The sequence below is a fragment of the Athene noctua genome, chromosome 17 (assembly GCF_965140245.1).
Source record: "Athene noctua chromosome 17, bAthNoc1.hap1.1, whole genome shotgun sequence".
Classification (NCBI taxonomy): Eukaryota; Metazoa; Chordata; class Aves; order Strigiformes; family Strigidae; genus Athene; species Athene noctua.
The window spans coordinates 2,120,365-2,144,157 of NC_134053.1; the positions used below are offsets into that span (position 1 = coordinate 2,120,365).

The 23,793-nt window shown below is 57.2% G+C and overlaps 1 protein-coding gene across 2 annotated transcripts in view; it reads right to left on the minus strand.

The window, feature by feature from the left end:
- Positions 1 to 3,347: 3,347 nt before the first annotated feature.
- WSCD2 (WSC domain containing 2) overlaps positions 3,348 to 23,793 on the minus strand; it is a 30,964-nt gene continuing 10,518 nt past the window's right edge. For both annotated transcript variants that reach the window (XM_074921384.1, XM_074921385.1), the window contains exons 2-9: positions 22,675 to 23,648; positions 16,074 to 16,188; positions 14,322 to 14,506; positions 13,138 to 13,259; positions 12,192 to 12,366; positions 11,033 to 11,197; positions 8,649 to 8,849; positions 3,348 to 5,486 (exon numbers count right to left, since the gene is read on the minus strand). In XM_074921384.1, the coding sequence (XP_074777485.1) occupies positions 5,134 to 5,486; positions 8,649 to 8,849; positions 11,033 to 11,197; positions 12,192 to 12,366; positions 13,138 to 13,259; positions 14,322 to 14,506; positions 16,074 to 16,188; positions 22,675 to 23,050 (1,692 nt within the window). In that variant the 5' untranslated portion in view covers positions 23,051 to 23,648 and the 3' untranslated portion in view covers positions 3,348 to 5,133. The remainder of the gene's footprint in view (positions 5,487 to 8,648; positions 8,850 to 11,032; positions 11,198 to 12,191; positions 12,367 to 13,137; positions 13,260 to 14,321; positions 14,507 to 16,073; positions 16,189 to 22,674; positions 23,649 to 23,793) is intronic.

Consider the following 23,793-nt stretch of genomic DNA (forward strand, 5'->3'; position numbering starts at 1 on the left):
AAAATGCATATATACAAAACAGAAACAGGGCAGAAATATTCATCATTAAAACTTCAGCAGCAGAACCGCTCCGTGCGCACGAGCTTCTGATTCAGCTTTTTCTTTCCCTTTTGGCAGCGTGGCAAACAAATGCAGCTCAATATTGCCCCAATTCCTCGGATATTGCCTCAGTTCTGCAGGAACCGCTGCCACAGCCCCGGCGTCTCGTGGGGTGGGTGAAGATGCAGCTTTTCAGCTCTCTTCTTTTTTTTTTTTTGCAGTGCCGGGGATTGTGTTCATCCAGGGGAGGGAAGCTCGTGCTGCCGTGTCGCCTGCGGTGATGGGAAGGGCCAAAAATTAAATTGTGGGTCCTTGGAAGCGTCCTGCTGAGCCCAGTCCACCCCACTCTTGTGGGGACTGATAGACTCGCTGCTGAGCTGGGAGATGTCCTTCGCTATGAATTAACGCGGTCCTCGTGATTAATGCCGCAGGCGGGTAACGACACCGCGGCCAGCCCCAGGGCGACGTGCACAAACTGTGATTAGCATCGAGGGACGGGGCTCGGTGGGACCCCCAACTCCGGGTCTGGGTGGCCCAGCCAGCCCCGCTCTGTGCTGGTGTGGTGGCAGGCGCCCAGCCAGGCCCCGTGGCCCTTTTGGGGCAAGAAGCGACGAAATCGGTAACTGAGGGTTTAGCATCTAAGAGTCGAGGGGTGAATGGGACCCAGAGCCACCACCATCCCCATGAGACCTGCGATTAAGGCTGTCGTGGGGATCGTGATTTTAGGTCAGGCATGGCCAGGAGGGAAGAGCAGCAGGTTTTACCCAGCCCTGGGACCCTGACCCCCATTCCAGGACCCCCACCCCACTCCAGAACCCCCCTGTCAAGCCCTGAGACCCCAAACCCTGTCCCAGGACCCCATTCCCCAGCCACAGCCACCCCCCCTTCTCCCTATCCCCCGAGCCCATCGTGTGCCAAACCGTCCTCGTGCCTCTCCATGCCCCCTCCGTGCTGCTGCCTCCCCGGAATCACCTGCTGCCCGCAGGGCCCCGAAACTTGGGGCTGGGTCTCGTTTCACACAAACGGTTGGGAAATTACTCCAGAACAGACCAAAATCATTTCTGTGGAACACATTACCCTCCTTAATGACTGCTCTTTTTCAATTAGCTGTCACGGCCCTGAAATAAAGCTGTGCTTTCCTTCTCCAATAAATCACTGCCTTTATTTGGAATTGGAATTAAGGAAAAAAAAAAAAAAAAAAAAAAGAAAAAGAGAATAAACATGTTACCCTTTCCCTTTCCTCGATGCCAGGCGGGTTGGAGCCATGTTTAAATTATCTCTGCTGCATTCAGGCAGAATTGTCACAGTAAATTTTACAGAAAACAGTAAAGCCAATAAATAAACATGCTTCTTTTGTCAGGGATGAATATTACTGCTGCTCAGATTTATAACTCGCTTCTCTCCCGCATTATAGTGCTTTCGTGAAAGCGCTGTCGCAGCTCCTGTATTATGCTGCTGGGGTGGGGTGTCTCCCTCTCTGTTAAAGAGCAGCAGGAACTTCTTGTGAGATTAAATTTGAGAGGAAGGGCAGCCCCTTCCCTCTGACCTGCTCTGAGCCCTCCCAGCATCAGTTGCATCGCTGGGGTCATTGCTCAGCACCCCCTGGATTCACCCCAAAGGGGCATCCACTGCCCCGGCTGGGAAAGGGAGCCCTGACCTGAGCCGTTCCCCAGCATCATCTCCTCCAGCATTACCTCCTGCATCGCAAGGACCGGCCTGCTGAGCACAAAACCCACACAGAATTGGGGGAAATGCAGGGAGTTTTGGTGCAGACGCCGTTGCCAGGGCAACAGCTGAGTAACCCATCCAGCCCGGGAGGGAGGATGCTGCAGCCTCTGCCAGCACTGAGGAGGCAGAAAAACACCCCCGGGGATGAGAGATTGCAGAAAATAGCTGATTTTTAGTGCAGAAAGCTGGGGAGGGTGGTCAAGATCCCCCCCTGGCAGCCCCCAGCCTCACGGGCTGCTCCCACCCAGGGATGCTCGGGGCTCGCTGAGGCTGAGTCAAGTGGAAAGATTCGCTGCTGTTAAAAAATCATCGTGGAAACACGGAGCGTTGCCTGCCCATCTCAGTGCTCTCCAACGAGCCAGGCTAATGGCATTAAAGAGGCAGCTGAGCAGGGCGGCTATTAAATGTCAAGAGCTTTGCACATGAAAATGATGCAGAAAGGCTGGTTGGCTTCTTTTTTTTTTTTTTTCCAGGAGGAATATAAATTTTATTATTGCACGCCAGTCCTGTGTGGTAAAAATATAGCTTGGCGTTTAATAAATAAATAAAAATCAAATAAAATAAGCCATAAACCTTCGGCTTCTGCTTGTGGCTTGGCTGTGAGTGTGGGGAGAGCAGGGGCTGGCAGGACAGGGATGGTGCAAAGGCACCGACCCTCCTAAAATGGAGGGGGGGGGTGTGGGATGTGTGTGCAGCCAGACGTGCAGCACACACTTACGGGGAGGTAGTGATGTCCAATTGCTCCATTTCATTGCAAAATTAAGGAAAAAAAAAAAAAAAAAGAGCAACTGTGGTGAAATAAAAGCATTAAGCTTCAGTGAACCTTAAAGCCACAGTGGGGAGAAAAAAAAAAAAAAAAGAGGTTATCTGCCCCGGGTGGTGCTCAGGGAGTTTTCTCTGTCCTTTCGGCTCTGAAGGTGGAGGCGGGGATGCCCCCAAGGTGTGCAGATGGGGGGGGTCCCCCTGTCCCTGCTCCCCACACCTCCCCTTCACCTTACAAGCTGCAGCCCAGCACCCCGGAGCATGTTGGCTGCACGTGATGGTGCCTCTTAATTGTTTTATCCTGGAGATTAATTGGCTTTTGGGGTTTAGTTACTTCCAAGGGGCGGGAGGAAACGCTGCCCCTTCCTCAGATGATGCCTGTCAGAGCAAAGCACGCTCGGCGTGCGCCTCGATGGCTGCAAACCCAACGGTGCTTAAAAAAAAAAAAAAAAGGGATTTCACCGACTCCAGATAAGAAGGCGATCGGCCAAGAGAAAAGAAATAAATTGCACCGAGCCTGCTCTTGCTCTGGAGCCGAGGAAGGACGGGAGGCAACGGGAATAAAGCCTGCAGTAAATCTCCCCGCTCCCACCACGCAGCCGAATAAACCTGTCTTTAAGGGCACTATAAAGGTAATAAACCCCCCAAGAAGGAGCCGCTTTGGTTGCGTGGTCGGTGGTTTAGCTGCAGGAACACATTAATGGGATTAAAGTCAGGGGGGAGAGGTCGCTCCCACGTCCCGGGGGACATCCAGCCCCTGGTCTGGGATGGGTGGCGGGTGCTGGGGTGGCCCCACAAACACACGGCAAGGCAGAATAGCAACAAAAACTCTCCTTTAATAGCTGGATTGACCTGAGGATTTGTTCTGACCGAGGTAGGCAGCCCCGGGGCCACTGTGAGCGAAGGAGCGTGGGGTCAGCTCGATCCCCACTGCCGGGACGGGGCTCACCCGCTCTGCTAGAAAACCTCCAGCCGTTTGTCAAGGGAAGAGTTAAAAACAGGGCAGCTGCTCCCTATAAACACATTCATCCACCTCCGTGCAAAGAAACGGGGACCGGGAGCCCCTCAGCCTTGGCATCGTTGCCCATGTCCGCTCCGCACGCATGTTAGAAAAATATATTTTATTTAAATTCTCCTTTTTCTCCGTGGAGTTTTCTTCTCTCTCTTTTTGAATATAGATTGAGCGGTGTCTCTAGATTTCGACCTGTGCATGTGTTTCTATCAAGATCAAGAGTTAAAAGCCAATCATTGAACACCTAACTCTAGAAAAGGCTGCGTACAATATTATGGCTTTTGCACCTACATCCAAAGGGGACTTGCAGGTTGGAAGGAGGGGTGGGAGCTTGTTTGCGGCAAAGCCAGGATGGGGAGGGATGGGGGGCGACGGCTGGGGACCGCATGCAGCTCTGCACAAAGCCAGCCCGGCGAACGGCGTCGTCCCGACGCGCACGGAGATCCTTTGGTTTCGCTTGCTCGTCAGCAGGCAGCGGGCGAGGGCGCGGGCAAAGCGAGGGGACCCGGCGCAGGACTGGATTCGGCTGGAGGGACACCTAAAACAGCCCCGGGATTTGCTCCCCACTGCTGGGGGCGTTTGATGCGGCTGGGCTGGAGCATGTTCCCTGCTCGTGGCCCCCAAAACTGCTTCTGGGGGGGCTCTTCTGGTTTGTAAATTTTTGGAATGAGGCACGGACGAGCTTGTGGGTCCTGTAAGCTCTTCTGTCCAGGGCCAACGTTGCCCTCTCAGGCATCACCCACAGGCATGGGGGTGGCTCCCACCCACAGCCCCCCTGGGTGGGGGTCACGGGCCCCTCCCCGGCACAGCGGGGCTGGAGCAGTGACCGCACGGACAGAGCAGCAACGCTGCCCGGTGCTGTGGCTGGGGACACCGGCCTTGTCCTGGGGACACCCCCTGTCCTCAGGCTCGGGGAGGGTCCCCAAGAAACCAAGGGAGGGTGTGCGGGGGGGACACAGCCACCTCACTGGGATGCAGCGCTCTCCCCAGCGCAGCCTTCCCCATTTCCATTAACTCCAACTGGGATCCACGGGAGCATCACCCATGTGGTGCCAACCCCATCCTTGGTCTCTCCTCCCTTGGGAAGGGCGATGGGCTCCATCCGGGGACGGGCAGCAGCCTTCCAGGGCTGGCCAAGGAGCGACAGAAATTTGGGGACACCCACCCCGGGGGAGCTCAGCTCCTGCAGCACCGCGGCGGTGCCCGGGGAGGGGGGACGGGGTGTGTGTGTCAGGCACAGCACAAGCAACGCAGCGTCCCCCCAAGGGATGGGCACAAATAACCCGTTGCGTTGCCAGGGAGGGTTGCGGCAGCCCGAACAGGAGCGGGATGGAGCAGGAATCCTGCGGTGCGGAAGGCACCTGCATCCCCTCGGCGGTGCCGCCGCGCCTGGGTCCGCATCGGCGTCGGCCAAGCAAGCTCAGCGATGGCTGGGGACCGTTCGTTGCTCATGCAGGGAGTTGATTAACAGCTAATAGCAGCAGATGGAGACTTAAAAAGAAAAGCCACCCACTGGGTGGAAGTAGGCAGAGGCTGGGAAGACCGAGCCTTTCCTCGCCACGCAGGGTCAGGTCCCCCCGCCCTCGTCACCATCATCTCGGGTAATAATCATCCGGGACCCCTGAAAGATTTCGGAGTTTCAGAGCCGTGTCCACCGTTCTGATGTAGCCGCTGATCATCTTCCTCATCTCGGGGGTGTAGGGGTCGTACTCCAATTTTCTCAAGCCGGATCGCTTGAAGTTGCCGTCCTTCTGTCCCTCGACGCAGAGCAGCCGGTCCTCGCAGGCGGCGATGCCCAGCAGCCCCACCATCCGCTGCAGCTGGACGAAGAGGTCCCGCTTCAGGTCCTCGAAGTGAACCACCAGCACCTTCTTGCCGTAGCGCAGCCAGTCGAGGGTGTGGGTAGCCCACCACGGTGCGTAGTTTGCCACAAACTCTGGCCACTCTGGAAGAAGCAGAGGTTAGTGGGTGTCCCCGCCGTGTCCTCCCACATCCCCCATCTCAGGGCCGCTCCCTGCTGAAATCTTTCAATTATCCTTCTTGCTAATTGATCCTCCCATAAAAATCAGGTGATAAAAGGGATAATGAAACATCAGTTATAAGCCACAACTCTCCCGGCAGTGCCGTATCCATCTATCCCGTGACGCATAAAAGCTCTGGGTATCTGCCTCTTCCTCTTGTCCTCCCCCAGAAACCAATGCCTGATTAATAGCTTAACTGTATTTAATTCCCCAAAGAATCATTAAACACAGTATCTGTTTCATTAAACAGATACAGGACAATTCACCTTGTGTAATCATATCACATAAAACTTTGCTTTGGAACCGCTCCAGGGATATCGTAAAATTAATGTCACGGAACCAAACAGGGGTTTCACGGCGCCTGCGGGCTCCACGCAGGGCTGACAACGGGGAGGGGGAAGGAAAACCCGCCCCACACCCCCTGCCCCAGCACCGGCAGCTGTGGGCAAGGCTGGGGAGAGGGCTCAGCTTTTTTTCCAAAATTGCCTCAAAACTAGTTCCTGAGAGGAGTAAACAGTTTGGAGAGCCGCGCTGCAGGGAGCAAGGGGCTTTCCGCAGGGAGGGCTGGTTGTGGGACCCCCATGTCCTGTCTTAATTAGTCGCCTTTAATCCCTTTTTTTTTTTTTTTTTTTCTTGTTCTCTGGGTGATTTATTTAACCACGCACCCGAGCGCTAATTGCAAACCTGGCACAAACGAGCTGTCCCCGCTGAGGGTTCGCTTCCTGCGCTGGTGGGAGGGCAGGGTGGGTGCTGATGGTTCCACAGGGACCCTGGGGCTCCACAGCCGGGTCCTCCACAAGCTGAGCAAAAATGGGGGGCTCTGACCCCTCCCCGGTGCCAAACCCCAGCTCTCAGCAACTCTCCGAGCCCGATTAAAGCCCTCAAGTGATGGAAAATCTCCATCTTTCCAAGCAAGTTGTTCCAATGGTTAATTAACCTGACAATTAACCCATCAGGTAATTACACCGTACATCTTCTGGAAAGAATTTGGTGATGTATTTTGATGTGGGTCCAAATTGGACTGTGCTGGGGTAGAGGGAAGGGTCCCCTCTGCCTGCCCCTGCGCTCCCAACCCTTGGGGACACAAAGTGTGGGGCAGGCCGCCGGGGTTTGGGACCGGGAAAGCGCAGGAGGGTGCCCGTGGGACTGTCCTGCACCCCCCGACTCGGCTGTATCTACATTTTGCCATTGTGCTTTGGGGTGCAGCACACGAGGATAAAAATCTAGCAAGAGGCTCGTACCCCTCCACGGCGGGGGAAATGCCAGCCCAGGGACCTGCCTGGGGAGAAAAGCCACTGAGGAAGGAGTGGGATGTTTCTCTCCCCTGATTATATGGGATGGGGTGGGGCTGGGCCATCTCCGGCACGGCAAGCACATGGCGATAACGAAATCCAGGCACATAACAGCAACAAGAGCAAAAGCTCCCCTTAAATAAACTCTGAATTAAGGGTAGCAGATGTTCAATCAAGCTAAATATTTTAACTCTTTCCAATGAAGTCAATTCCACAACAGCAATTTGTAAATTGCTATAATTAACAAGCCTCCACACTACGCCTGTTCGTGGGAAAGGTAGCGTCTCCGGAGCAGCTGGGCGACAGAAATAACCCCCCCCCACTGCTAATGTCCCCCCGGCAGAGGGGCTGGGGGCTTCCCCGAGGTCTGGGCCATTCTCCTGTGCCTCCGCCTTGGGGAAGGACAGATAACGAGGGCTCGGAGGAGATTTCCTTCCTCCCGCTAATTAGAAATTTGGGGGGGTGTGAGATGGCGCTGGACGGGCAGAGAGGGAGGCAGGTGGGTGAGCTGGCAGCAGCAGGCAGGACCCTGGGAGTTATGGGGTTTATTTCCACCCCCTGGGTGCTGCCTGTGGCAGGGCTGGCTCTGCTGGGGAGCAGGGCTGCCCATCCCCTCCTGACCCCCCCCCAGGCAAGGTGGTCCTGCTGGGACCCTGCTTCACTGGCAGCGTGGAGATGCTGCAGCCCCACACCGATGTGTGCACCCACCAGGTGACGGATGGAGATGTCTGATGGATCCTGTTATTATTTTAACCTCCCCTTGCATTCAGGCCAGCTGCCCTTGGCCTCAAAGAGCTGCTCTGAAGAAGGGGCAGAGTTTGGGTCCTCAGGTTCCTGCCCACCCAGAATCATCCGGTTGGAAAAGCCCTTGCAGCTCCTCCAGCCCCACCATGACCCTCCCCCTGAGCGTTCCCAACTCCCCCAGATCCCTCAGCGCTGGCTCAGCCCGACTCTTCAACCCCTCCAGGGATCCCGGGGACTCCCCCCTGCCCTGGGCAGCCCATTCCAACGCCCAACAGCCCCTTCTGCACAGAAATCCTTCCTCAGAGCCAGCCTGACCCTGCCCTGGGCAGCTTGAGGCCATTCCCTCGGGGCCTGGCGCTGGGGCCTTGGCTCCAGAGACTCATCCCCCCTCTCTGCCCCCTCCTGGCAGGGAGTTGCAGAGGGCCAGGAGGTCTCCCCTCAGCCTCCTCTTCTCCAGACTGAACCCCCCCAGTTCCCCCAGCCGCTCCCCAGCAGACCTGTGCTCCAGACCCTGCCCCAGCTCCGTTGCCCTTCTCTGGACACGCTCGAGTCATTCAATGGCCTTTTCGGGGTGAGGGGCCCAAAACTGAACCCAGGAATCGAGGGGCGGCCTCCCCAGTGCCGAGCACAGGGTCAAGATCACTTCCCCCAACCCATCCCCTCCCCGCTGGCACCAGGCTGCTGTCAGCCCTGTGTCCCCAGCCAGGCACTGCCACCTCTCTCTGTGTCTGTCCTTGTGACCCAACACCAAAGAGCTGAACATCTTCCCCATCCCATCCCATCCCATCCCATCCCATCCCATCCCATCCCATCCATGCAGGAGCCCTCAGCCGTGCTAGATGATGCCGCAGGTCATGCTGGCTTCAAGCCCAGATGTCCCTCCAACACAGGGATCCCAAAGGGGTGGCACAGCCCACACTTCCCCCATGGGGACCGGACTTGGGCGCTGCTGGGCTTTACCAACAGCTTTATGGCTCCGGCAGCCAGGCTGGAGCTCGCCACCCGGGTTCTGTGAGAGTGGGACAGGGGTGGCCGAGCCCACCAGCCCACCTTTGCCCTTCCAGTGGGCGTGAGCCGCGAAGCCGATGTGTCCCCCGTATTTGCGGTTGAACTCCGCCATCAGGGCCTTGTAGGGGTTTCGGATGAGCAGGATGGCCGAATCAAAGGATTCGATCTCCTTCTGGCCACTCTCGTGAGTCTTGATGCAAATCGTCCTCCCGCTTCGCCAGTGGTCCCTCTCGCCCTTGAACCCTGCCGGGACAGAGCAAGCGGGTGCCTGAGTTAATAAAAATAATAAAAGCAGGCTGGGGAAAGGGAACGATGCGGGGATATCGGGTTGCAAAATAGTCGGATAAAAGCAACTGAGGCTTGAAGTAGAATTTGCATCCCTCTCCCAGATGGAAATAATTTATTTTTCCAAGTTATGAGTCCCATGAAATTCATGTATGAGAGGGTGGGTAGCAGGCACTGGGACCGAGCGGGGCTGCCTCCTCCCCGGCCATGCTCAGCTCTTCTCAGCGCAGGGGTCTGCAACAGCCTGATATTGCACAGCCCATTAAATAACTGCATACTGCATTAACGTACTTTATGCTTGTACTGGGGGGTCAAGAACCTATTTTTATAGCTATAATCTCCCTGACCACAGTGTTTAAACTCTCCCAATAAATTAAGAAGAGGAAAAAAGCTGTGCTCGGGGCAGATGGGCTGCAGTGATGCCATGGAGGGGTCCAGAGAGAGGATCACCATCCCCTGTGCTCCTGCACGGAGTATTGGGGCTGAGCCCAGCATCACGCTCAGCCCCTTTGCACCCCCAGCCCCTGCAAAGCACAACCCAAACTACCTGGGAACAAGGCGGCACCAGCAGAGCTGAGCCGAGGAGGGAGATAAGCTGTAAGTAGCTGTACTACATCAATTATAGATGTGTAATTTGCTTTCAGCAGCCATGCTGTGCGACGCAGGGACGTGATGGCTAATCTGCCAGTTGCCTGGATACCTCCGGGCCCCTCCGACGCGTTCAGCCCAGAATAAACATGAAACCCATGCGCGGTCGGATGAGCAAAACCTCCCCGAGGCTTTTGCCCTGAGGATGCTCCCACCCGTGGGAGGTGTGATGCCGGCTGCACCCCGGGGTGGGTGCCAGTGCCCGGGCTGATAGACTCCAGGCTCCCTCCCTCAGCGCAGAGCATCTCTAAATTTGGCAAATCTTGAAGAAATGGGTGATGCTGCCTTTAGCAGGGCTTTAGGGGGTCCCGTGGGTACAAACCCTGGCCGGCTGCACAGGTACCCCAGGTACAGACCCCACCAGCTATGTGGGTACCCCAGGTACAGAGCCCAACGCCACCATGGCCGAGGAGAGAAGGAGGATTTCCTCTCAAAGCCACAAAAGGGGAAGGAAAAGCAGGAGAAACCTTCAAGATCTACAAATAAAACTACTGTAAATGGCTATAAAATGGGGGCAACTGGTGTTTTCTCTCCCCCTTGCTATCTGGTGGGTTATTGGGAGGAGCTGGCTTCTGCCTGGAAAAGCTTCATGCCCGCCTCAAGATTTTTTTTGGCTTGAAACTTATCCTCGCTGCTTAATTCAGGGTCCCCAAAGCCCACGTGCTATCGGCCCTGGCACCAACACGGTGGGCAGAGCACTGCTGCTTTGCCCCAGAGGGAACAACAGCATTCCTCCTCCGTTAAATATTTACTGGGCAAATACCTGTGTCCCTCAGGACGGGAAGATGAATCTCCAGCAAACGCTTCAGCCCAAGGAGAACAGGCAAATGAGATCAGCTCCCTCCTCCACCCCACCCCATGAGCTCATCGGAGCTTTTTTGAGCTGTGAATATTCATTAATTTGGGTGTCGGTGTTCCCCGGGTGCTGACACATGTTGTTATTTTTATCTGCAGCTCCTTGGGAAGCACGTGGGGACATTTGTCCTCCAGGATACTGGTGCCACCAGCACCACCCGCTCCCAAATCCTGAAGCTGGAAGGCTGCGCGAGTCCTCCTCACCACACAGCTGTGGCTTTCTTTTGCTTCTTAATTTATGCATCCCGAGACAAGAGTGCCAAGCTCGTGGGGAAATCTGATCAAAAAACCACAGTTGGCCTTTTCTTGGGGCAAAAAACTCAGGAACTGCTTTGTTTGCCAGGGTTGGAGCTGCTCTGCTTCCTCCTCTAGAAAATTCCAACCCCCACAGCAGGTTAAAAACCACCAGTGTGATGGAGAAAACCCAGTTCTTCCCCAAATCAGTCCTGGGCAAGGTTAGTGGGCAGCACAGGGAGGTTATGGGCAGGGCACACGCGATGCCCAAACCATCCCACGCAGCAGCATCGGTGGCACCCGGCTCTGGCCCCCCCCTTCCTGCAGACCCAAGGGATGGCACCGGGACCTTCTCCCAGCTCAGGTGGGACTGGTGCACCCCCAGCAACGAACCCCCATCTCACCTTTGTTGTAGAGAGACCCATCAAAGTAGTAGCTGCCGGTGTAGAAGCCGGTGGCCAGCTCGATCAGGTGGCGAGCCCAGGTGTTGCCGGCACCGGGGAAGCTGGCCAGGGCCACCAGCTGCTTGGCACGGGTGGGGAGAAACCTCCGGTCCATGCAGCGGTTGTCTGCAGCAAGAACCAGCCAAGACACGTCAGGGATGTGGCACGGGAACGTGCTTTTCCCACAGAGCTTTCCCGCTCCCTCACGGCGCGATGCTGTCTCCCGGGAAGGTGCTGGGGCAGGGTGTGAAGGAGGTGGCCACTATAGGGAAAGGCGCCCTGCCTAAAGCACGTAGGGACACCCCAAAGAGTCCTAAACACCCCAAAAAAATCCTCAGAAGAGGGCCGGAGGCGTTTTGCATTACCAGCTGCCTGCGTGATTAGGGGAGAGTGAGTAACACGGGTGCATTTGCCAAGCAACGCTCCTGCTTTTAATATCAACAAATGGACAAGAGTTTCCAGCGCCACCTCAAACGCCGAAGCAGGGATCGTGTTGAGACTGAGCCGCTCTGAAGTGAAACCACCTGAATTTGGGAGCTCAGTTGCTCCGTTCAGCCCTTTCCTCTCCCAGTCACAGGTTTTCCCCTTGCCCTGTGCTTCCCTTTCCCCACTGGCCCCACCACTGGGACCTGCAGGGCAGGGGGGGACAGGAGCCCTCTCCGTGCAGCCTCCCGGGGACTTTTTGCCTGGTGACAGGTATTTTCTCCCATATTTTTTCCCAGAACCTGTCCCCTCTGGCTAGCAAAGCCCCAGTGGGTTCACTGGCCGACTGTAGGCTCTGGCTTGCCGGTACTGCCAGTGACAAGGAGGGACAAGCACCCGCAGGGAGGGATCCTGCCAGAGGCAGATGGCAAACCGCTCTCTCCTGCCGCTGAGTCAGGCAGTAATTAAAGCTGTTTGTTCAGGGGAGGATTGATTTCCCAGGAAATTAAAATAAATGGTAATTTTTAATGAAAGCCAACTAGATGCTGCAAGCTCACACGCACTTTCTGTCGGTGTGCCTGGGAAGGGGTTGGGAAACTGGTGCCAGTGCCCAGGTTGGAGCGGTCCCTGCCTGTCCCCTTGCCTGGCAGCAGGCAGGGCAAGCCCAGCGCCAGCTCAAAGCCCAGCGCCAGCTCACCTTGCACCTGGGTCTGGTAGACGAGGAGGTATTCGGCGGTGCCGCAGCTCTCGAACTCCTCGCCGGCGCATTTCTGGGCGCAGAGCTGCTCGTCCTCGCGCTCGTGCAGGGTGAAGAGCGTGGTGGGGAAGCCGCAGTGGCAGGTGGTGCCGGCCAGGGCGGACAGCGGGTACTCCTGCGGGGACGGGCGGAGGGAGGGCAGCCAGCAGCACTGGCCTCAGCCCCCTCAGCCCCTTCCTCTGCCCCCCGCACTCATCCTCACCGCCCCGGCCCCGCTGTGCAGCGTGGGGCTGTTTGCAGCGTCCCCGGTTGCACAAGCAGCTCGTTGCAGACACCCAAAACCACCCGAGCCCCGACTTATCCGTGGCACAGCCAAGCAGCCAGCAGTGCTGGTGCTCCCGGCAGAGCCGTGGCACCATCATTTGTGAGTTTGCCACCTGCAACGAGGTCACTCAGAGTCCACGGATGACCCCGTGGTGGCCTCACCCGCATTTCCAAGCCCGGAGTCACAAGGCCCATTCGGTGGCTGACGTGATTGATTGCCAGGCTGCGGCAGCGCCGGGTTAATCGAGGCGCTGTGGTTATTTCCACCTCCCAGCCCCGGCCCTCCCAGCACTGATGGGAAAGTGGAGCCAGCGATGGAGCAGCCACTCGTATTTAACTGGTGGGATTGCTTATTCCCCACCTTCCTCTTCTGGGGAGGCCATGAAGGACTGTCCACACCTGCAGGTCTTTCTCTTCCTCTGCCTTATCATTTACTTAATTTTAATTAATAAATACCCAGCAATGCCCACTGCCAGCCTTTCCTTTCCTGCTTATAGGCATCGCGCCTCAGGAGCAAACGGCATCGCAGCATCCCTGGAGCAGAGCAGGGCCAGTGTGACCCTTTCTGATGATGATTTAGGTGATTAAGTTTTCCACCTGCACCCCCCCGGCCCCCGGGTACCTTCTCGGTGCAGAAATCCACACACTTGTCCACTGACATGTTCAGCATGAGCTGGCTGACGGGCAAGGCGATGGAGATGTTGTTCGGCCGGTGGAAGCACCCCCGAAATATTGCACTGCCATCTGTGGGGGAGAGAGGCCACCACGGGGCTGGGAGCGATGCTGACCCGGCCACAAGGAGCCGGGGCTGCACCCCAGAAACGATGCCAGTGCCAGCCCGTGCGCCCCAGGCTTGGGAGCAAGAGCCTCTGCATGCCCCAGCATCCCCGTCCCTGTCTCCCACCGCTCCTCTTCAGCCACCCATCAGCACAGTGGCTGCTTTTCTCCAGCTCTCGTCACCCTCCGGCTGTGAAGCCACGTTTGCTGACAAATCTGAGTCATTTTTAGCCATGCCAAAACAAGGGCAGACGCGATGGGCCGTGGGAGCCCCATCACGCTCCCAGCCGCTCGCTCGGCTGCTTACGGTGCAAAATCAGAGCAAAAGCAAAGTTGAGTTTATTTTTTCCTCCCTATTTTTATCAAGTCACTGATCCCAGACTGTATGAGCAATGGAGCCGGTAAGGAGAGCAGAACTGGGACTGGCTTGGTCCCCCCACACCAGCACTGGTGCCCCAAGGGGTCCCATCCCAGGTCCTCGCCCACCACTGCATGTACCCGGGCACCCTCAGCCCCTCCCCAGGGCAGTCACTCTACCAGGTGCCTGGTGGTGGGAGCTCTGAGAACTGCCACCTTCCTTCCCATCGCCTGGGGATGAGGAAAGAAAAGCAGCAAGTGTGGGTAATTATAGTGCTGCCTAATTGGGAGCCAAATGAGCTCTTCTGATGAGGAGAACCCTCGGCTCTTCCTGGAGCTCCCGCACGTCCTCAGCCTGCAGCCAGCTCTGAATACGATGATGGTCCTGTCTGGCCATCAGGAAAGAGTTCTTCATCCAAAATGCCCTGAACAGGAGTTCAGGTCCTTGGGGCTCCCTGCCTCACCCAGCAGTCATCCCCGCAGGGGGTTCCCCACGATGTGCAGGAGCAAAACTACCCCAGTCACAGACCTGAACCGCCTCCAAACCACCTCTCTTGAGCCATGACCTGGCTGACGCAGCACGGGGATGCCAGGGACCACCCCCAGCAGCACCATCGGGGGCTCCCCTAATTTGGGGCTGAGCCGGGAGCCGCATCGATGCCGCCAACTTACATCTCCGGGCCGACTCCTGGGCCAGCTCCAGGCGGTAGATGGAGAGGCGGTTGACCCCGCCGCAGATGTTGCTCCTCTCCCCCTTGCACTCCATGTTGCACTCGGACTCGCTGGCGTTCGATGCCTGGACCTTGTGCCCACAGTAGCACTCGGCGCCAAATTCCAGCCCAGCATAGAGGTAACCCCTGGGGGGAGAGGGAGACAGAGGGGTGCTCAGCACGTCCCCAGGCACCCCCCCGGCTCCGTGGGGTTTCACAGGAGCATCCCTGCTGCAGGAAACTCCCACCCAGCGCTGGAAGCAGCACTGCATCCCAAGGGTGCGTTGTTGGACAAGATGATCATTGCAGGTCCCTTCCAGCTGAAAATATGCTAGTCTAGTCTAGTCTAGTCTAGTTCTATTCCATTCCCTTTCATTCTGTTTCGTTCCATTTTCATCTAGTCTATTCCTATTCCATTCTAATCTAGTCTAGTCCTGTTCTATTCTAGTCTAGTCTATTCCTATTCCATTCTAGTCTAGACTAGTCCTGTTCCATTCTATTCTATTCTATTCTATTCTATTCTAGTCTAGTCTAGTCTAGTCTAGTCTCTTCCTATTCCATTCTAGTCTAGTCTAGTCCTGTTCCATTCTATTCTATTCTAGTCTAGTCTATTCCCATTACATTCTAGTCTAGTCTAGTCCTGTTCCATTCTAGTCTAGTCTAGTCTAGTCTATTCCCATTCCATTCTAGTCTAGACTAGTCCTGTTTCATTCTAGTCTAGTCTAGTCTAGTCTAGTCTAGTCTAGTCTCTTCCTATTCCATTCTAGTCTAGTCTAGTCTAGTTTATTTTCTATTCTAGTCCAGTCCAGTCCAAGGGAAGGGGCTCCACAGGCTGCAGAGATCATGAAGCACAAAACAGCGACATTTCTTACAGGTAGGGAGGATGTAACGGGTGGTGGCAGAGCAGGAAGAAGTGACAGGGGCTTTGCTGGGCTTCAAAGTGGGGCAGCTGTGCTGTTTGCTACAGACTGGAGCTGGAAGCGGGGGATTGCAGCAGGTGCTTGCCAAGTGCCAGCGGCGCTGGAAACCCTCTGGAAAGGGGCAGTGCTGGTGCTGCGGGGGGGCTCTGGCGTGGAGCAGCCCCGTGTCAGCACAACCGTTGGTTCGGCTCACGGCGAGCGTCTTGCTGAGGTGGGTGAGCCCTGCGTGGGGACGTGCCACTGCCCCGGTGACCGGCGATGGCCCTTTGCAGCAACGTCCCCCCGTGCCGTGGGATGCGGCACAGACGGGCTTCAGCTCTGAGGGAGTTTGGAGGCAGCAAAGTGCCACTCGCTCCCGCCGGCACAGACCACGTCTAGGGCACATCCTTCGTGTGACGCTGGGAAAAGGAGAAAAATTCTGCAGCAAGGAATCCGTTTGTCTCCCCAACTGCTCGCGGAGGCACTTTGACAGCTGGGAAGGTCTGGGGAGGGCGTTTTGGTGGGGCCAGCCCTGGGTGGGAGCGCTCAAGGCTCCCTCAGCACCAAAACAGAGCCCTCACACCCCCCTGCCCTGCACGAGGATGGAACACATCATCCCCCCTGACCTTTTTCTAGGGGTCCTGGAAAACACCAGTAAATTGAAAAAAAAAAAAAAAAGACATAAATCTAAATAAAACAGAAGGAAGGCGAGAGGAAAGGGAAGGGAGCAGCCAGGGCAGGGAACTGTGACAGCAGAGAAACGCTGGTGTGTGTGGGGGAATTGATGGAGACACGGTGCCCGTCTCCCGCCCTACCGTTCGGCACAGTTGTCCTGGCAACGGAAGACTGTCATCTTCTTGTAGTCGAAGAAGGACACGCCGCGCAGCGTTCGCCGGCGAGTGTTGTCCACGTAGCAGCCGATGTATCTTGCTGGGGGGAGGGTAGAGGAGAGGGGGGTAAGAATCAGCCAGGGCTGAGCCCACTGATTCCCAATGCCCCCCTCTTTGGATTTTTCCCTCAGTAGGAATGTGCAGCAACGTGCCCTGCTTGTTTGTGTTAGAAACACACGTGCTCTGGGTACGTCCTGCAAGAAAAAAAAAAAAAAAAAGAAAAGAAAAAAGGTGAAGCCCAGAAACACCCACTACAGATAGAAAGGACACTGGGGCTCTGCACTGAGGCTCCTTCTCTCTGTCCTCTTCCTTCCCACCAGCCTTAAAACCGAGCAAAGCAGCTCCAAAACCAGATGAGTTACGTGGTAAAATAACCAATCCTCTTCACTCTGCCCTGCCGGGAACACAGGGGTGGGCAGAATGGAGAAAGATGGTTTAAAACAAATTTTCCTCAGCCAGCAGCTCGCTTTCCCCAGCCCCAGCCATCAATGCAGAGGGTATTTGCCCAGTGCTAACACTTGGCAAAGAGAAGGTTGATGCCTGTGCTGAGAGCAAATGAAGATGCCGGTAGACAGGGAATAGAGCTGAATAAATAGTTAGGATGAAATCATTTATTTGACAAATGTAGCCTTTTCCAATAATCTGAAAATAAACAGCCGTCTCCTCCCTGGCGTTGCCTGTTGCAATGCTCCGTGTCGGCTGTGGGATCGTGTTAGGGGTGAGCAGGTCCACGAGCTGTCCCTGCTCAGTTTCCTCGTTAGGTGCCCTCATTAGCACCCTCGTTAGTGCCCTCATTAGTGTCCTGCTCCTGCTCCCACCTGAGCATTTGCTCCGGGGAAGAGGTATTGCTGCGATGCAGGGATGTGGTGCTGGGGCAGGGATGCTCAGCATCCTCACTGCCCCTGCTGCCCGATGAGGATGGGGGGGTCCAGGAGCTGGTGGGATTAACCATCCGGTAATCAGCTAACGAGGTGTTGGGGCTTGAGGATGTGCAGGTCAGCCACGCAGTATGGGTGTCCCAGGGGAGGGTGGCCCCAGGGACCAGTGGCAGGGTCTTACCAGCTCAGGACCGATGGCAGAGCTGGCTTGGAATCCCAAACCAGTCAGGTTCACCTCATTCCCTGTTTTGGGTATGCATCCTCGATGAATACAGTGGCAATCTTTCACTTTTCTTAATCCTGAAATTCTGCTCCACTCTCGGGGTATCAGCTGCAGGACGCTGGCAGAGGGCGACCCTGTCCTGGAGTAAATCCAGGTGGTGGCCACTGGCCTCTGGCTTTGAGCTGCTGCTGCAGAGCCTCAGCACGGGGATACAAAAGGAGAGGCTCCTGTCCTTTCAGGGCCACTGGACCCCAAGCCAAGGAGTTGTTTTTCACAGCACCAAACACCCCTCCAGCTGCGCCACCCAGGGCTCTGGTCTCAGCACCCCAGCCAAAGGGCTTTGGGAAAGCACCGGGCTACCCGGCAGCACAGGACTGGGCAGGAGCAGTGGTGAGGGCTCCCCTGCTCTGCTCAAGAGTGCAGCCGTTGCTCTAGGCAAGAAAGCTGCACCTTCCTGCACACAATAACCACCCCGTGTCTCTCCTTCCTTCTCCACGTCTCCCATCACACACGGAATTATCCCTCCAAGTACAGAGCGTCTCCACACGTCCCACTCCAGCACCAAACCACACCATGGGGTAATTCTTCTCACCTTCCGCTTGCACTTTGCATCTGGTGGGGGGGTCCCTGACCCCACTCCACGTGTACACCCCATCAATGGTGCACCCACCACCCTCCCCACCACCCCACAGGGTGCAGACCCCACCAGCGCTGCAAACCGGCTTCCCCAAGCCAGTCTGGGGGAAGGTGGAGCAGAAAGGGTGAGAGAAATATGCCTGATAGAGCTTTAACCACCAAAGAGCCATAACTCACTGCTCCCAATTACTCTCAGCACAACGTGGCATTTCCGCAGCGCTGAGCAGGTTTCAGCAGGTCAGCTCATTTTGGTCGTGACAGACCTAACCGGTGCAGGATTACTCCAGTCATCTGTGCAGAGCCGGTGACTGATGTGCATTACCTTCAATCCATCGCTCTTGACATATGCGTGCTGTAACTTATTAGGAAGGCAACTGGAATAATTAGGGAGATGCGAGGACAATAAGTGAAGGAGGAGCGAGCAGGGGGAGATGCTGAGAGGTGTGTGGTTGGGTTAGGTGGAGCTTGCTGGAGGGTGCTGAGCAGTGAGAGGGGGACCTGACCCAGCACGCAGGGGCCAAGAGGAATTTTGGAGAAGGCTGGAAACAGGCATGTGGAAAGACACACAGATCCACCCAGCAATAGTCACTCAATTCCCCAGACATCTCACTCTTCACAGAATCCCAGAATCATCTGGGTTGGAAAAGCCCCTGAAGCTCCTCCAGCCCCACCATGACCCTCCCCCTGACCGTTCCCAACTCCCCCAGATCCCTCAGCGCTGGCTCAGCCCGACTCTTCAACCCCTCCAGGGATCCCGGGGACTCCCCCCTGCCCTGGGCAGCCCATTCCAACGCCCAACAGCCCCTTCTGCACAGAAATCCTTCCTCAGAGCCAGCCTGACCCTGCCCTGGGCAGCTTGAGGCCATTCCCTCGGGGCCTGGCGCTGGGGCCTTGGCTCCAGAGACTCATCCCCCCTCTCTGCCCCCTCCTGGCAGGGAGTTGCAGAGGGCCAGGAGGTCTCCCCTCAGCCTCCTCTTCTCCAGACTGAACCCCCCCAGTTCCCCCAGCCGCTCCCCAGCAGACCTGTGCTCCGGACCCTGCCCCAGCTCCGTTGCCCTTCTCTGGCCACGCTCGAGTCATTCAATGGCCTTTTTGGGGTGAGGGGCCCAAAACTGAACCCCCTCAGCGAGGGGCGGCCTCCCCAGTGCCGAGCACAGGGGTAAGACCCTTCCGTGTCCCTGCTGGCCACACTATTGCTGATGCTTCCAGGAGCTAGGCTTGGTCACTGGGGCTGTTGGCATTACAAATTCATGTTTAACATCTGAACATAAAGCTTAACGTAAAGCTTGGTCTTCCAGAGGGCGCCGGAGCTCTTGGCTGCGGTGCAGCACATGAGCACAAACCACTTTGGTGCTGGAGTCCTGGTTGGGTGCAGGCATGGGGTGCAAGTATGGATCCCTCGGTCAATGTGCCCGTGCTTAGGGCCAACTGGTCACCCCGCTTGCATGGGGAAGTGAGTTGTACCCCTGCCATGCCACCCCGACCCATGGGGTGCACTCTGGGCTGCTCCCCTGCCCCAACAGCAATAGCTTTGGGTCACTGATGACCCCTCTGGGGACCATCCCAGCAAATCCACCAGCCACACTCTCCAGAGAGGTGCCGCCACCCAGCTCCTGTGAGCCAGGAGTTGGCACTGGTCTGTCTGGGAGCAACATCCTCCCTCTCTGCTTGAGCAGCCCCAGCCCCTCGCCGGCCTCTCCCAGCACCCACCGCTGCCGTTTAGCGAGCTAAAGTTGGAACAGAAATGTTTTCACAGGGCTCTGCTGCGGGGTGATGCTTGAAACAAATATCTACCCTTGATTTTCCAGCTGGTTGATCAAAAGCCTTGCGCTGGGCACAAAGCCCTCGCAGCCCCTCGACGGCAGCATTCTGCCCCACAGAGCACCGACAGCTCACCAGCGATGGGCTGGGGGCTCGTCCCCGCTGCCTCAGTGCAAATCCAGTGTGTGAGGAGGGAAATGCTCCACGTGAGCATGGGAGAGAGCAGGTGGGTGTTGGTGGCAGCAGCTTCAGGAAGGGTGGCCCATGCTGACCACCCCTGGGACAACTGTGGTGGTGGTGGAACGTAGAGGGACATCTTCGGCTGCGTGCCTGGGGTGGCTGCTCTCCCTTTCTTCATGGCACTGCTGGCTCGTGTGTCACAGGGAGCCCAGCCCTGGCTAGGAATGGCTGGAGACGTCCAGCAAAGGACCAGAGATGGCAGAGAGGACACCAGGCGTGGCCAGGCTGGGGCTGGTGCTTGCTCCCTCCAGCTTTACCCTCCAAAAATGCCCCCGGATTTGAGGCAGGAGATGTGCCTTCGCACGAGGATGCAGACAAGGTGAAGCGGACAGGGCTGCCCTCGACCTGCACCTTGGCCTGACCCTGAGGCTCCACCAGTGCGGCCAGGAGAGGGAGGAGGAGGAAGATGAGGAGGAGGAGGGAGGCACAGCGCCCCGGCAAGCCAGAGCCGTGCATCACGCTAAGCTAAACCAGCGCTGATTTTAGGAGCAGCATTCCCTCTGGAATTTCACGTGGCAGAGCCTCCACAGCTGCCTTGTTAAACCATCCCCTGCTTAATTACCACTGCCATTAAAATCTGCCCGCTCCTGCCAGACAGCCTGGGGAAGCAGTGGGCACTTCAGAGGGGAGCAGGGGAGCAAGGCGGGTGCTCAGCGCCCGTCCCCCGAGGCTCCGCCAGCCCCACAGGCACGTTGGGCTCAGGGGATTTCTCAATCTGGAGAATTTCTCCATCCTGCTCGGGAGCTGCCGAACATCTCGTGTGGTGGCACCATGTCCCCTCCAGCTGCCAGCTCTGCGCTGGCTCATGAACCGCTGCCCTCGCCGAGCCTTCCCACGCGAGATTAAAAACGGGAAAGACCATATTCCCAGACCACCTACGAGCCACTAAAGCCAGCGATGCCCAAGCCCAGCATCCCTCCCTGTCCCTCGCAGCCCCCGCTGTGCCCGGGCACCGGCAGAGGTTAATGGTGGTGGACACTTTGCATATGGCCGGGGCCGGGAGCGCTGCTTGGGGGTTTTATAGTGACCGACAGCTCGGGCTCGTGAACCATCTGGTGAGGATTCGCTAAATGTCACTTTGCATTAATGGAGCCACGCGGCCACACGCACCTCAGAAACGCTCCCGGAGACTCCTCAGCACAGGGGCACGACAGGGAAACCCCCTTTCATCCCATTTTAGCATGAGAAAGTCCCTTAAGCACCACGTGACATTTTTCCTCCATCTTCCAAGCCTGGACAGTGCATCTTGTCCAGAGTGAACAGGAGCACAGACCTGCTGTGGGGCTGGTGGCCGAGGAGGAGCAGCCCGGGGCGGGGGGACCAAGACCAGCTCAGCCTGTGAAACCCCCAATTTTGCACAGGGTTGGGGGTTCCTGCTTCTCTCCTGCTCCATCAAGGCTCCAGGGAGCTGTGGCTCCCAGCCCGGGATGCCCAGGGAACTGCGAGTCTGCGGCAGCTCCTGAGCAAGCTCGGCTTTGGGGCACAGACTTCCTCACAGAAATCAGCCTTCACAGGCATCGGGGCTCCCCACCGGCGTGCACCCCCCATCCTGGAGCTCAGGAGAGGGGACTGAGCAGAGAAGAGCGCGGCAGCATCCCAACACCTCTCCAGCAGTTCCCGCTCCCAATTCCCTTCCAAATTTCCTCGAGGGGCCGAAGCTGTCCTGTACACCCAGGCACCCCGCACGCCGCTGCGCGGGGCTGGAGCTCGGAGCTGGATTGTTCCTTCTCGCCAGCCCACGTCAGTAACAACAACACATTGTAATGGCTTTCACAGCAGCTGAAGGCGTGAGATGCTCCCTCGCTGGGGGGAGGGCTGCAGAGCCAGCAGAGAGGGGACCAGGAGGGTGTTTGGGTGACATTTGCTGGCACTGGGTGCTCGTGGGTGCCAGTGAGGGAGGCGATGAGCCGAATAACCACTGGGATGTGAAAAGCCCTGATGGGCAGCTCTCAGGCACCCAAATTCAGAGCGGGCGGGCAAGTCTGTCTGCACACAGCTGCCTTCAGGATAAATAGATGACATTTTAAAAATCAATGAGATCTACTATATTCGCTTATCCTTGTTCATTAATAATGGTCCCACTCGACAATACACCCCACAGCCCAGGCAGCGGCCAGACAGGGATGTCCTGGCTTGAAAGGTCAAACCCCAGCCCTGCCTGCACCCACGCCTGCCCGCACTTCAGTGTCTGCCAGGCAACGGCAGCCAGCCCCTGCCTGAACACCCCAGCAATGCAAATAACAGGTCACAAATCTGGTTTTAACGTTCATTGGGAACCACAAATGAAATGAATTTGGCCCACGGCACAACCAAAGGATGGGATGATGAAGGGGTGCAGCCTCTCCCCAGCCGGCACCCCCAGAAGTGTCTGTCCCAGCAAGGTGTGACTCAGAGCTTGATGATGCACAAATTGGGAAGATTGAAAATGGAAAAAGGAAAGTGGGTTACCGGCACTTGGGGAGGGAGGAAGGAGGGGAAGGAGGGAGAAGATCTTTCTGGGAACATCCTCTGGAGCAGCGGTCTCCAAAGCGGGGTGCTGCGCCCCAGGGGATGCGCGGGGCAACCTGTTGGGGCGCGGGAAGGAAATCTTAGCGCTCGAGTAGCACGGGCATATGGTTTATAAATAAATAAACACATATTTACTGGGGGCGCGTGCTCACAAATTTGTCCCTGGTAGGGGTGCGCGACAAAACCAGCTCAGAGACCACTGCCCCGGTGCAGGAGGCTTTCCCCGGGAGAGGCCAAGAGGAGGGACCCCCACCCAGACACGTGTCCCCCCAACCCTTACCTCTGTCCTCCTCCTTCTCGCGGCCGCTCCTGCCCCTGAGTGCCCGGCTCCGGGTGCTGCCATAGTCTCCGGCTTTGCCCCTCTCCGCCGGTTCCTTGGAGGTGCTTTTGAACCAGGGTCCGTGCCGCCGTCCCCCCTCCGGCATCGTCGCCGCCGCCTTGAAGCCGCGGCTCAGCTGCATCACCCCCAGGTAGGGCAGCCCAGGCCCCTCGCCAGCCCCGGGGCTGCGCTGGCTCCCCGTCACCGTGGGCTCCCCGGTGAAGCCCGAGTGCAGGAAAACCAAACTGCCGGCCGCCAGGTAGAGAGCCAGCAGCGTGAAGAAACGCACGGGTTTTCGCCGAAAATACCGCTGGAGTTTTACCAATAATTTGGCCATAGCGTCTTCATCCCTTCCCCGGCAGCAGGGGAGCTGCTCTCCGGCCCCAGGGATGCCCCGAGGGGGGGTTTTGCCACCCCCCCGGGATAGAGGCAGCTCCTGGGGTGCCCTGGGGGAGCAGACAGGTTCCCCAAAGCTTGGCGGGGGCTGCAGGGTGAGGCCGTGCAAAGCTATTGCCCGATCCTAAAAAGTCTGGGAGAGCTGGGGAAGGCAGCGGGGGCGGATTTGGAGCCCCCCCCTCCGCCGTGCACAGGGGGTTTCTCCAGCGCTGGCTGTCGCCGTCGTCCCCAGTTTATTCTCCTGCCGGCAAAGCCCCCCGGCCGTGCCCCGGAGACTCGGCTGATGGAGGGATCATGTTAAGGAAATCGAGGGTTTGAAGGTGATTTGAAAGCCGATCAGCTGACACAGCTCTTCTTGCTCGCCTTTCCGCTCGGCGGCACCGGCTCTCGCAAGCATCTCTCTAATGGAAACGGCACCGTCGCCCTTTCAGACAAAGAATGAAAAGTCCCTGGACGCGTCTCGGGGCCTGAAACGCTGACTGGGACCCTTTGTCTAAGGAAGCCCCATTCATCTCACTCCCAGGGCAAGAAATCTCCACCTGCAATCAAAGAGAAAGGCACGCTTAGGAAAGCATCCCAGGACGCGGGGAGGATCGCAGCCCCCGGCCCAGACACCGGGGCTCTCCTTCGCCTTTTGGCCCCGCACAGGGGCGGTTCAACCCCCCCCGGCACGAGGATGCGGGA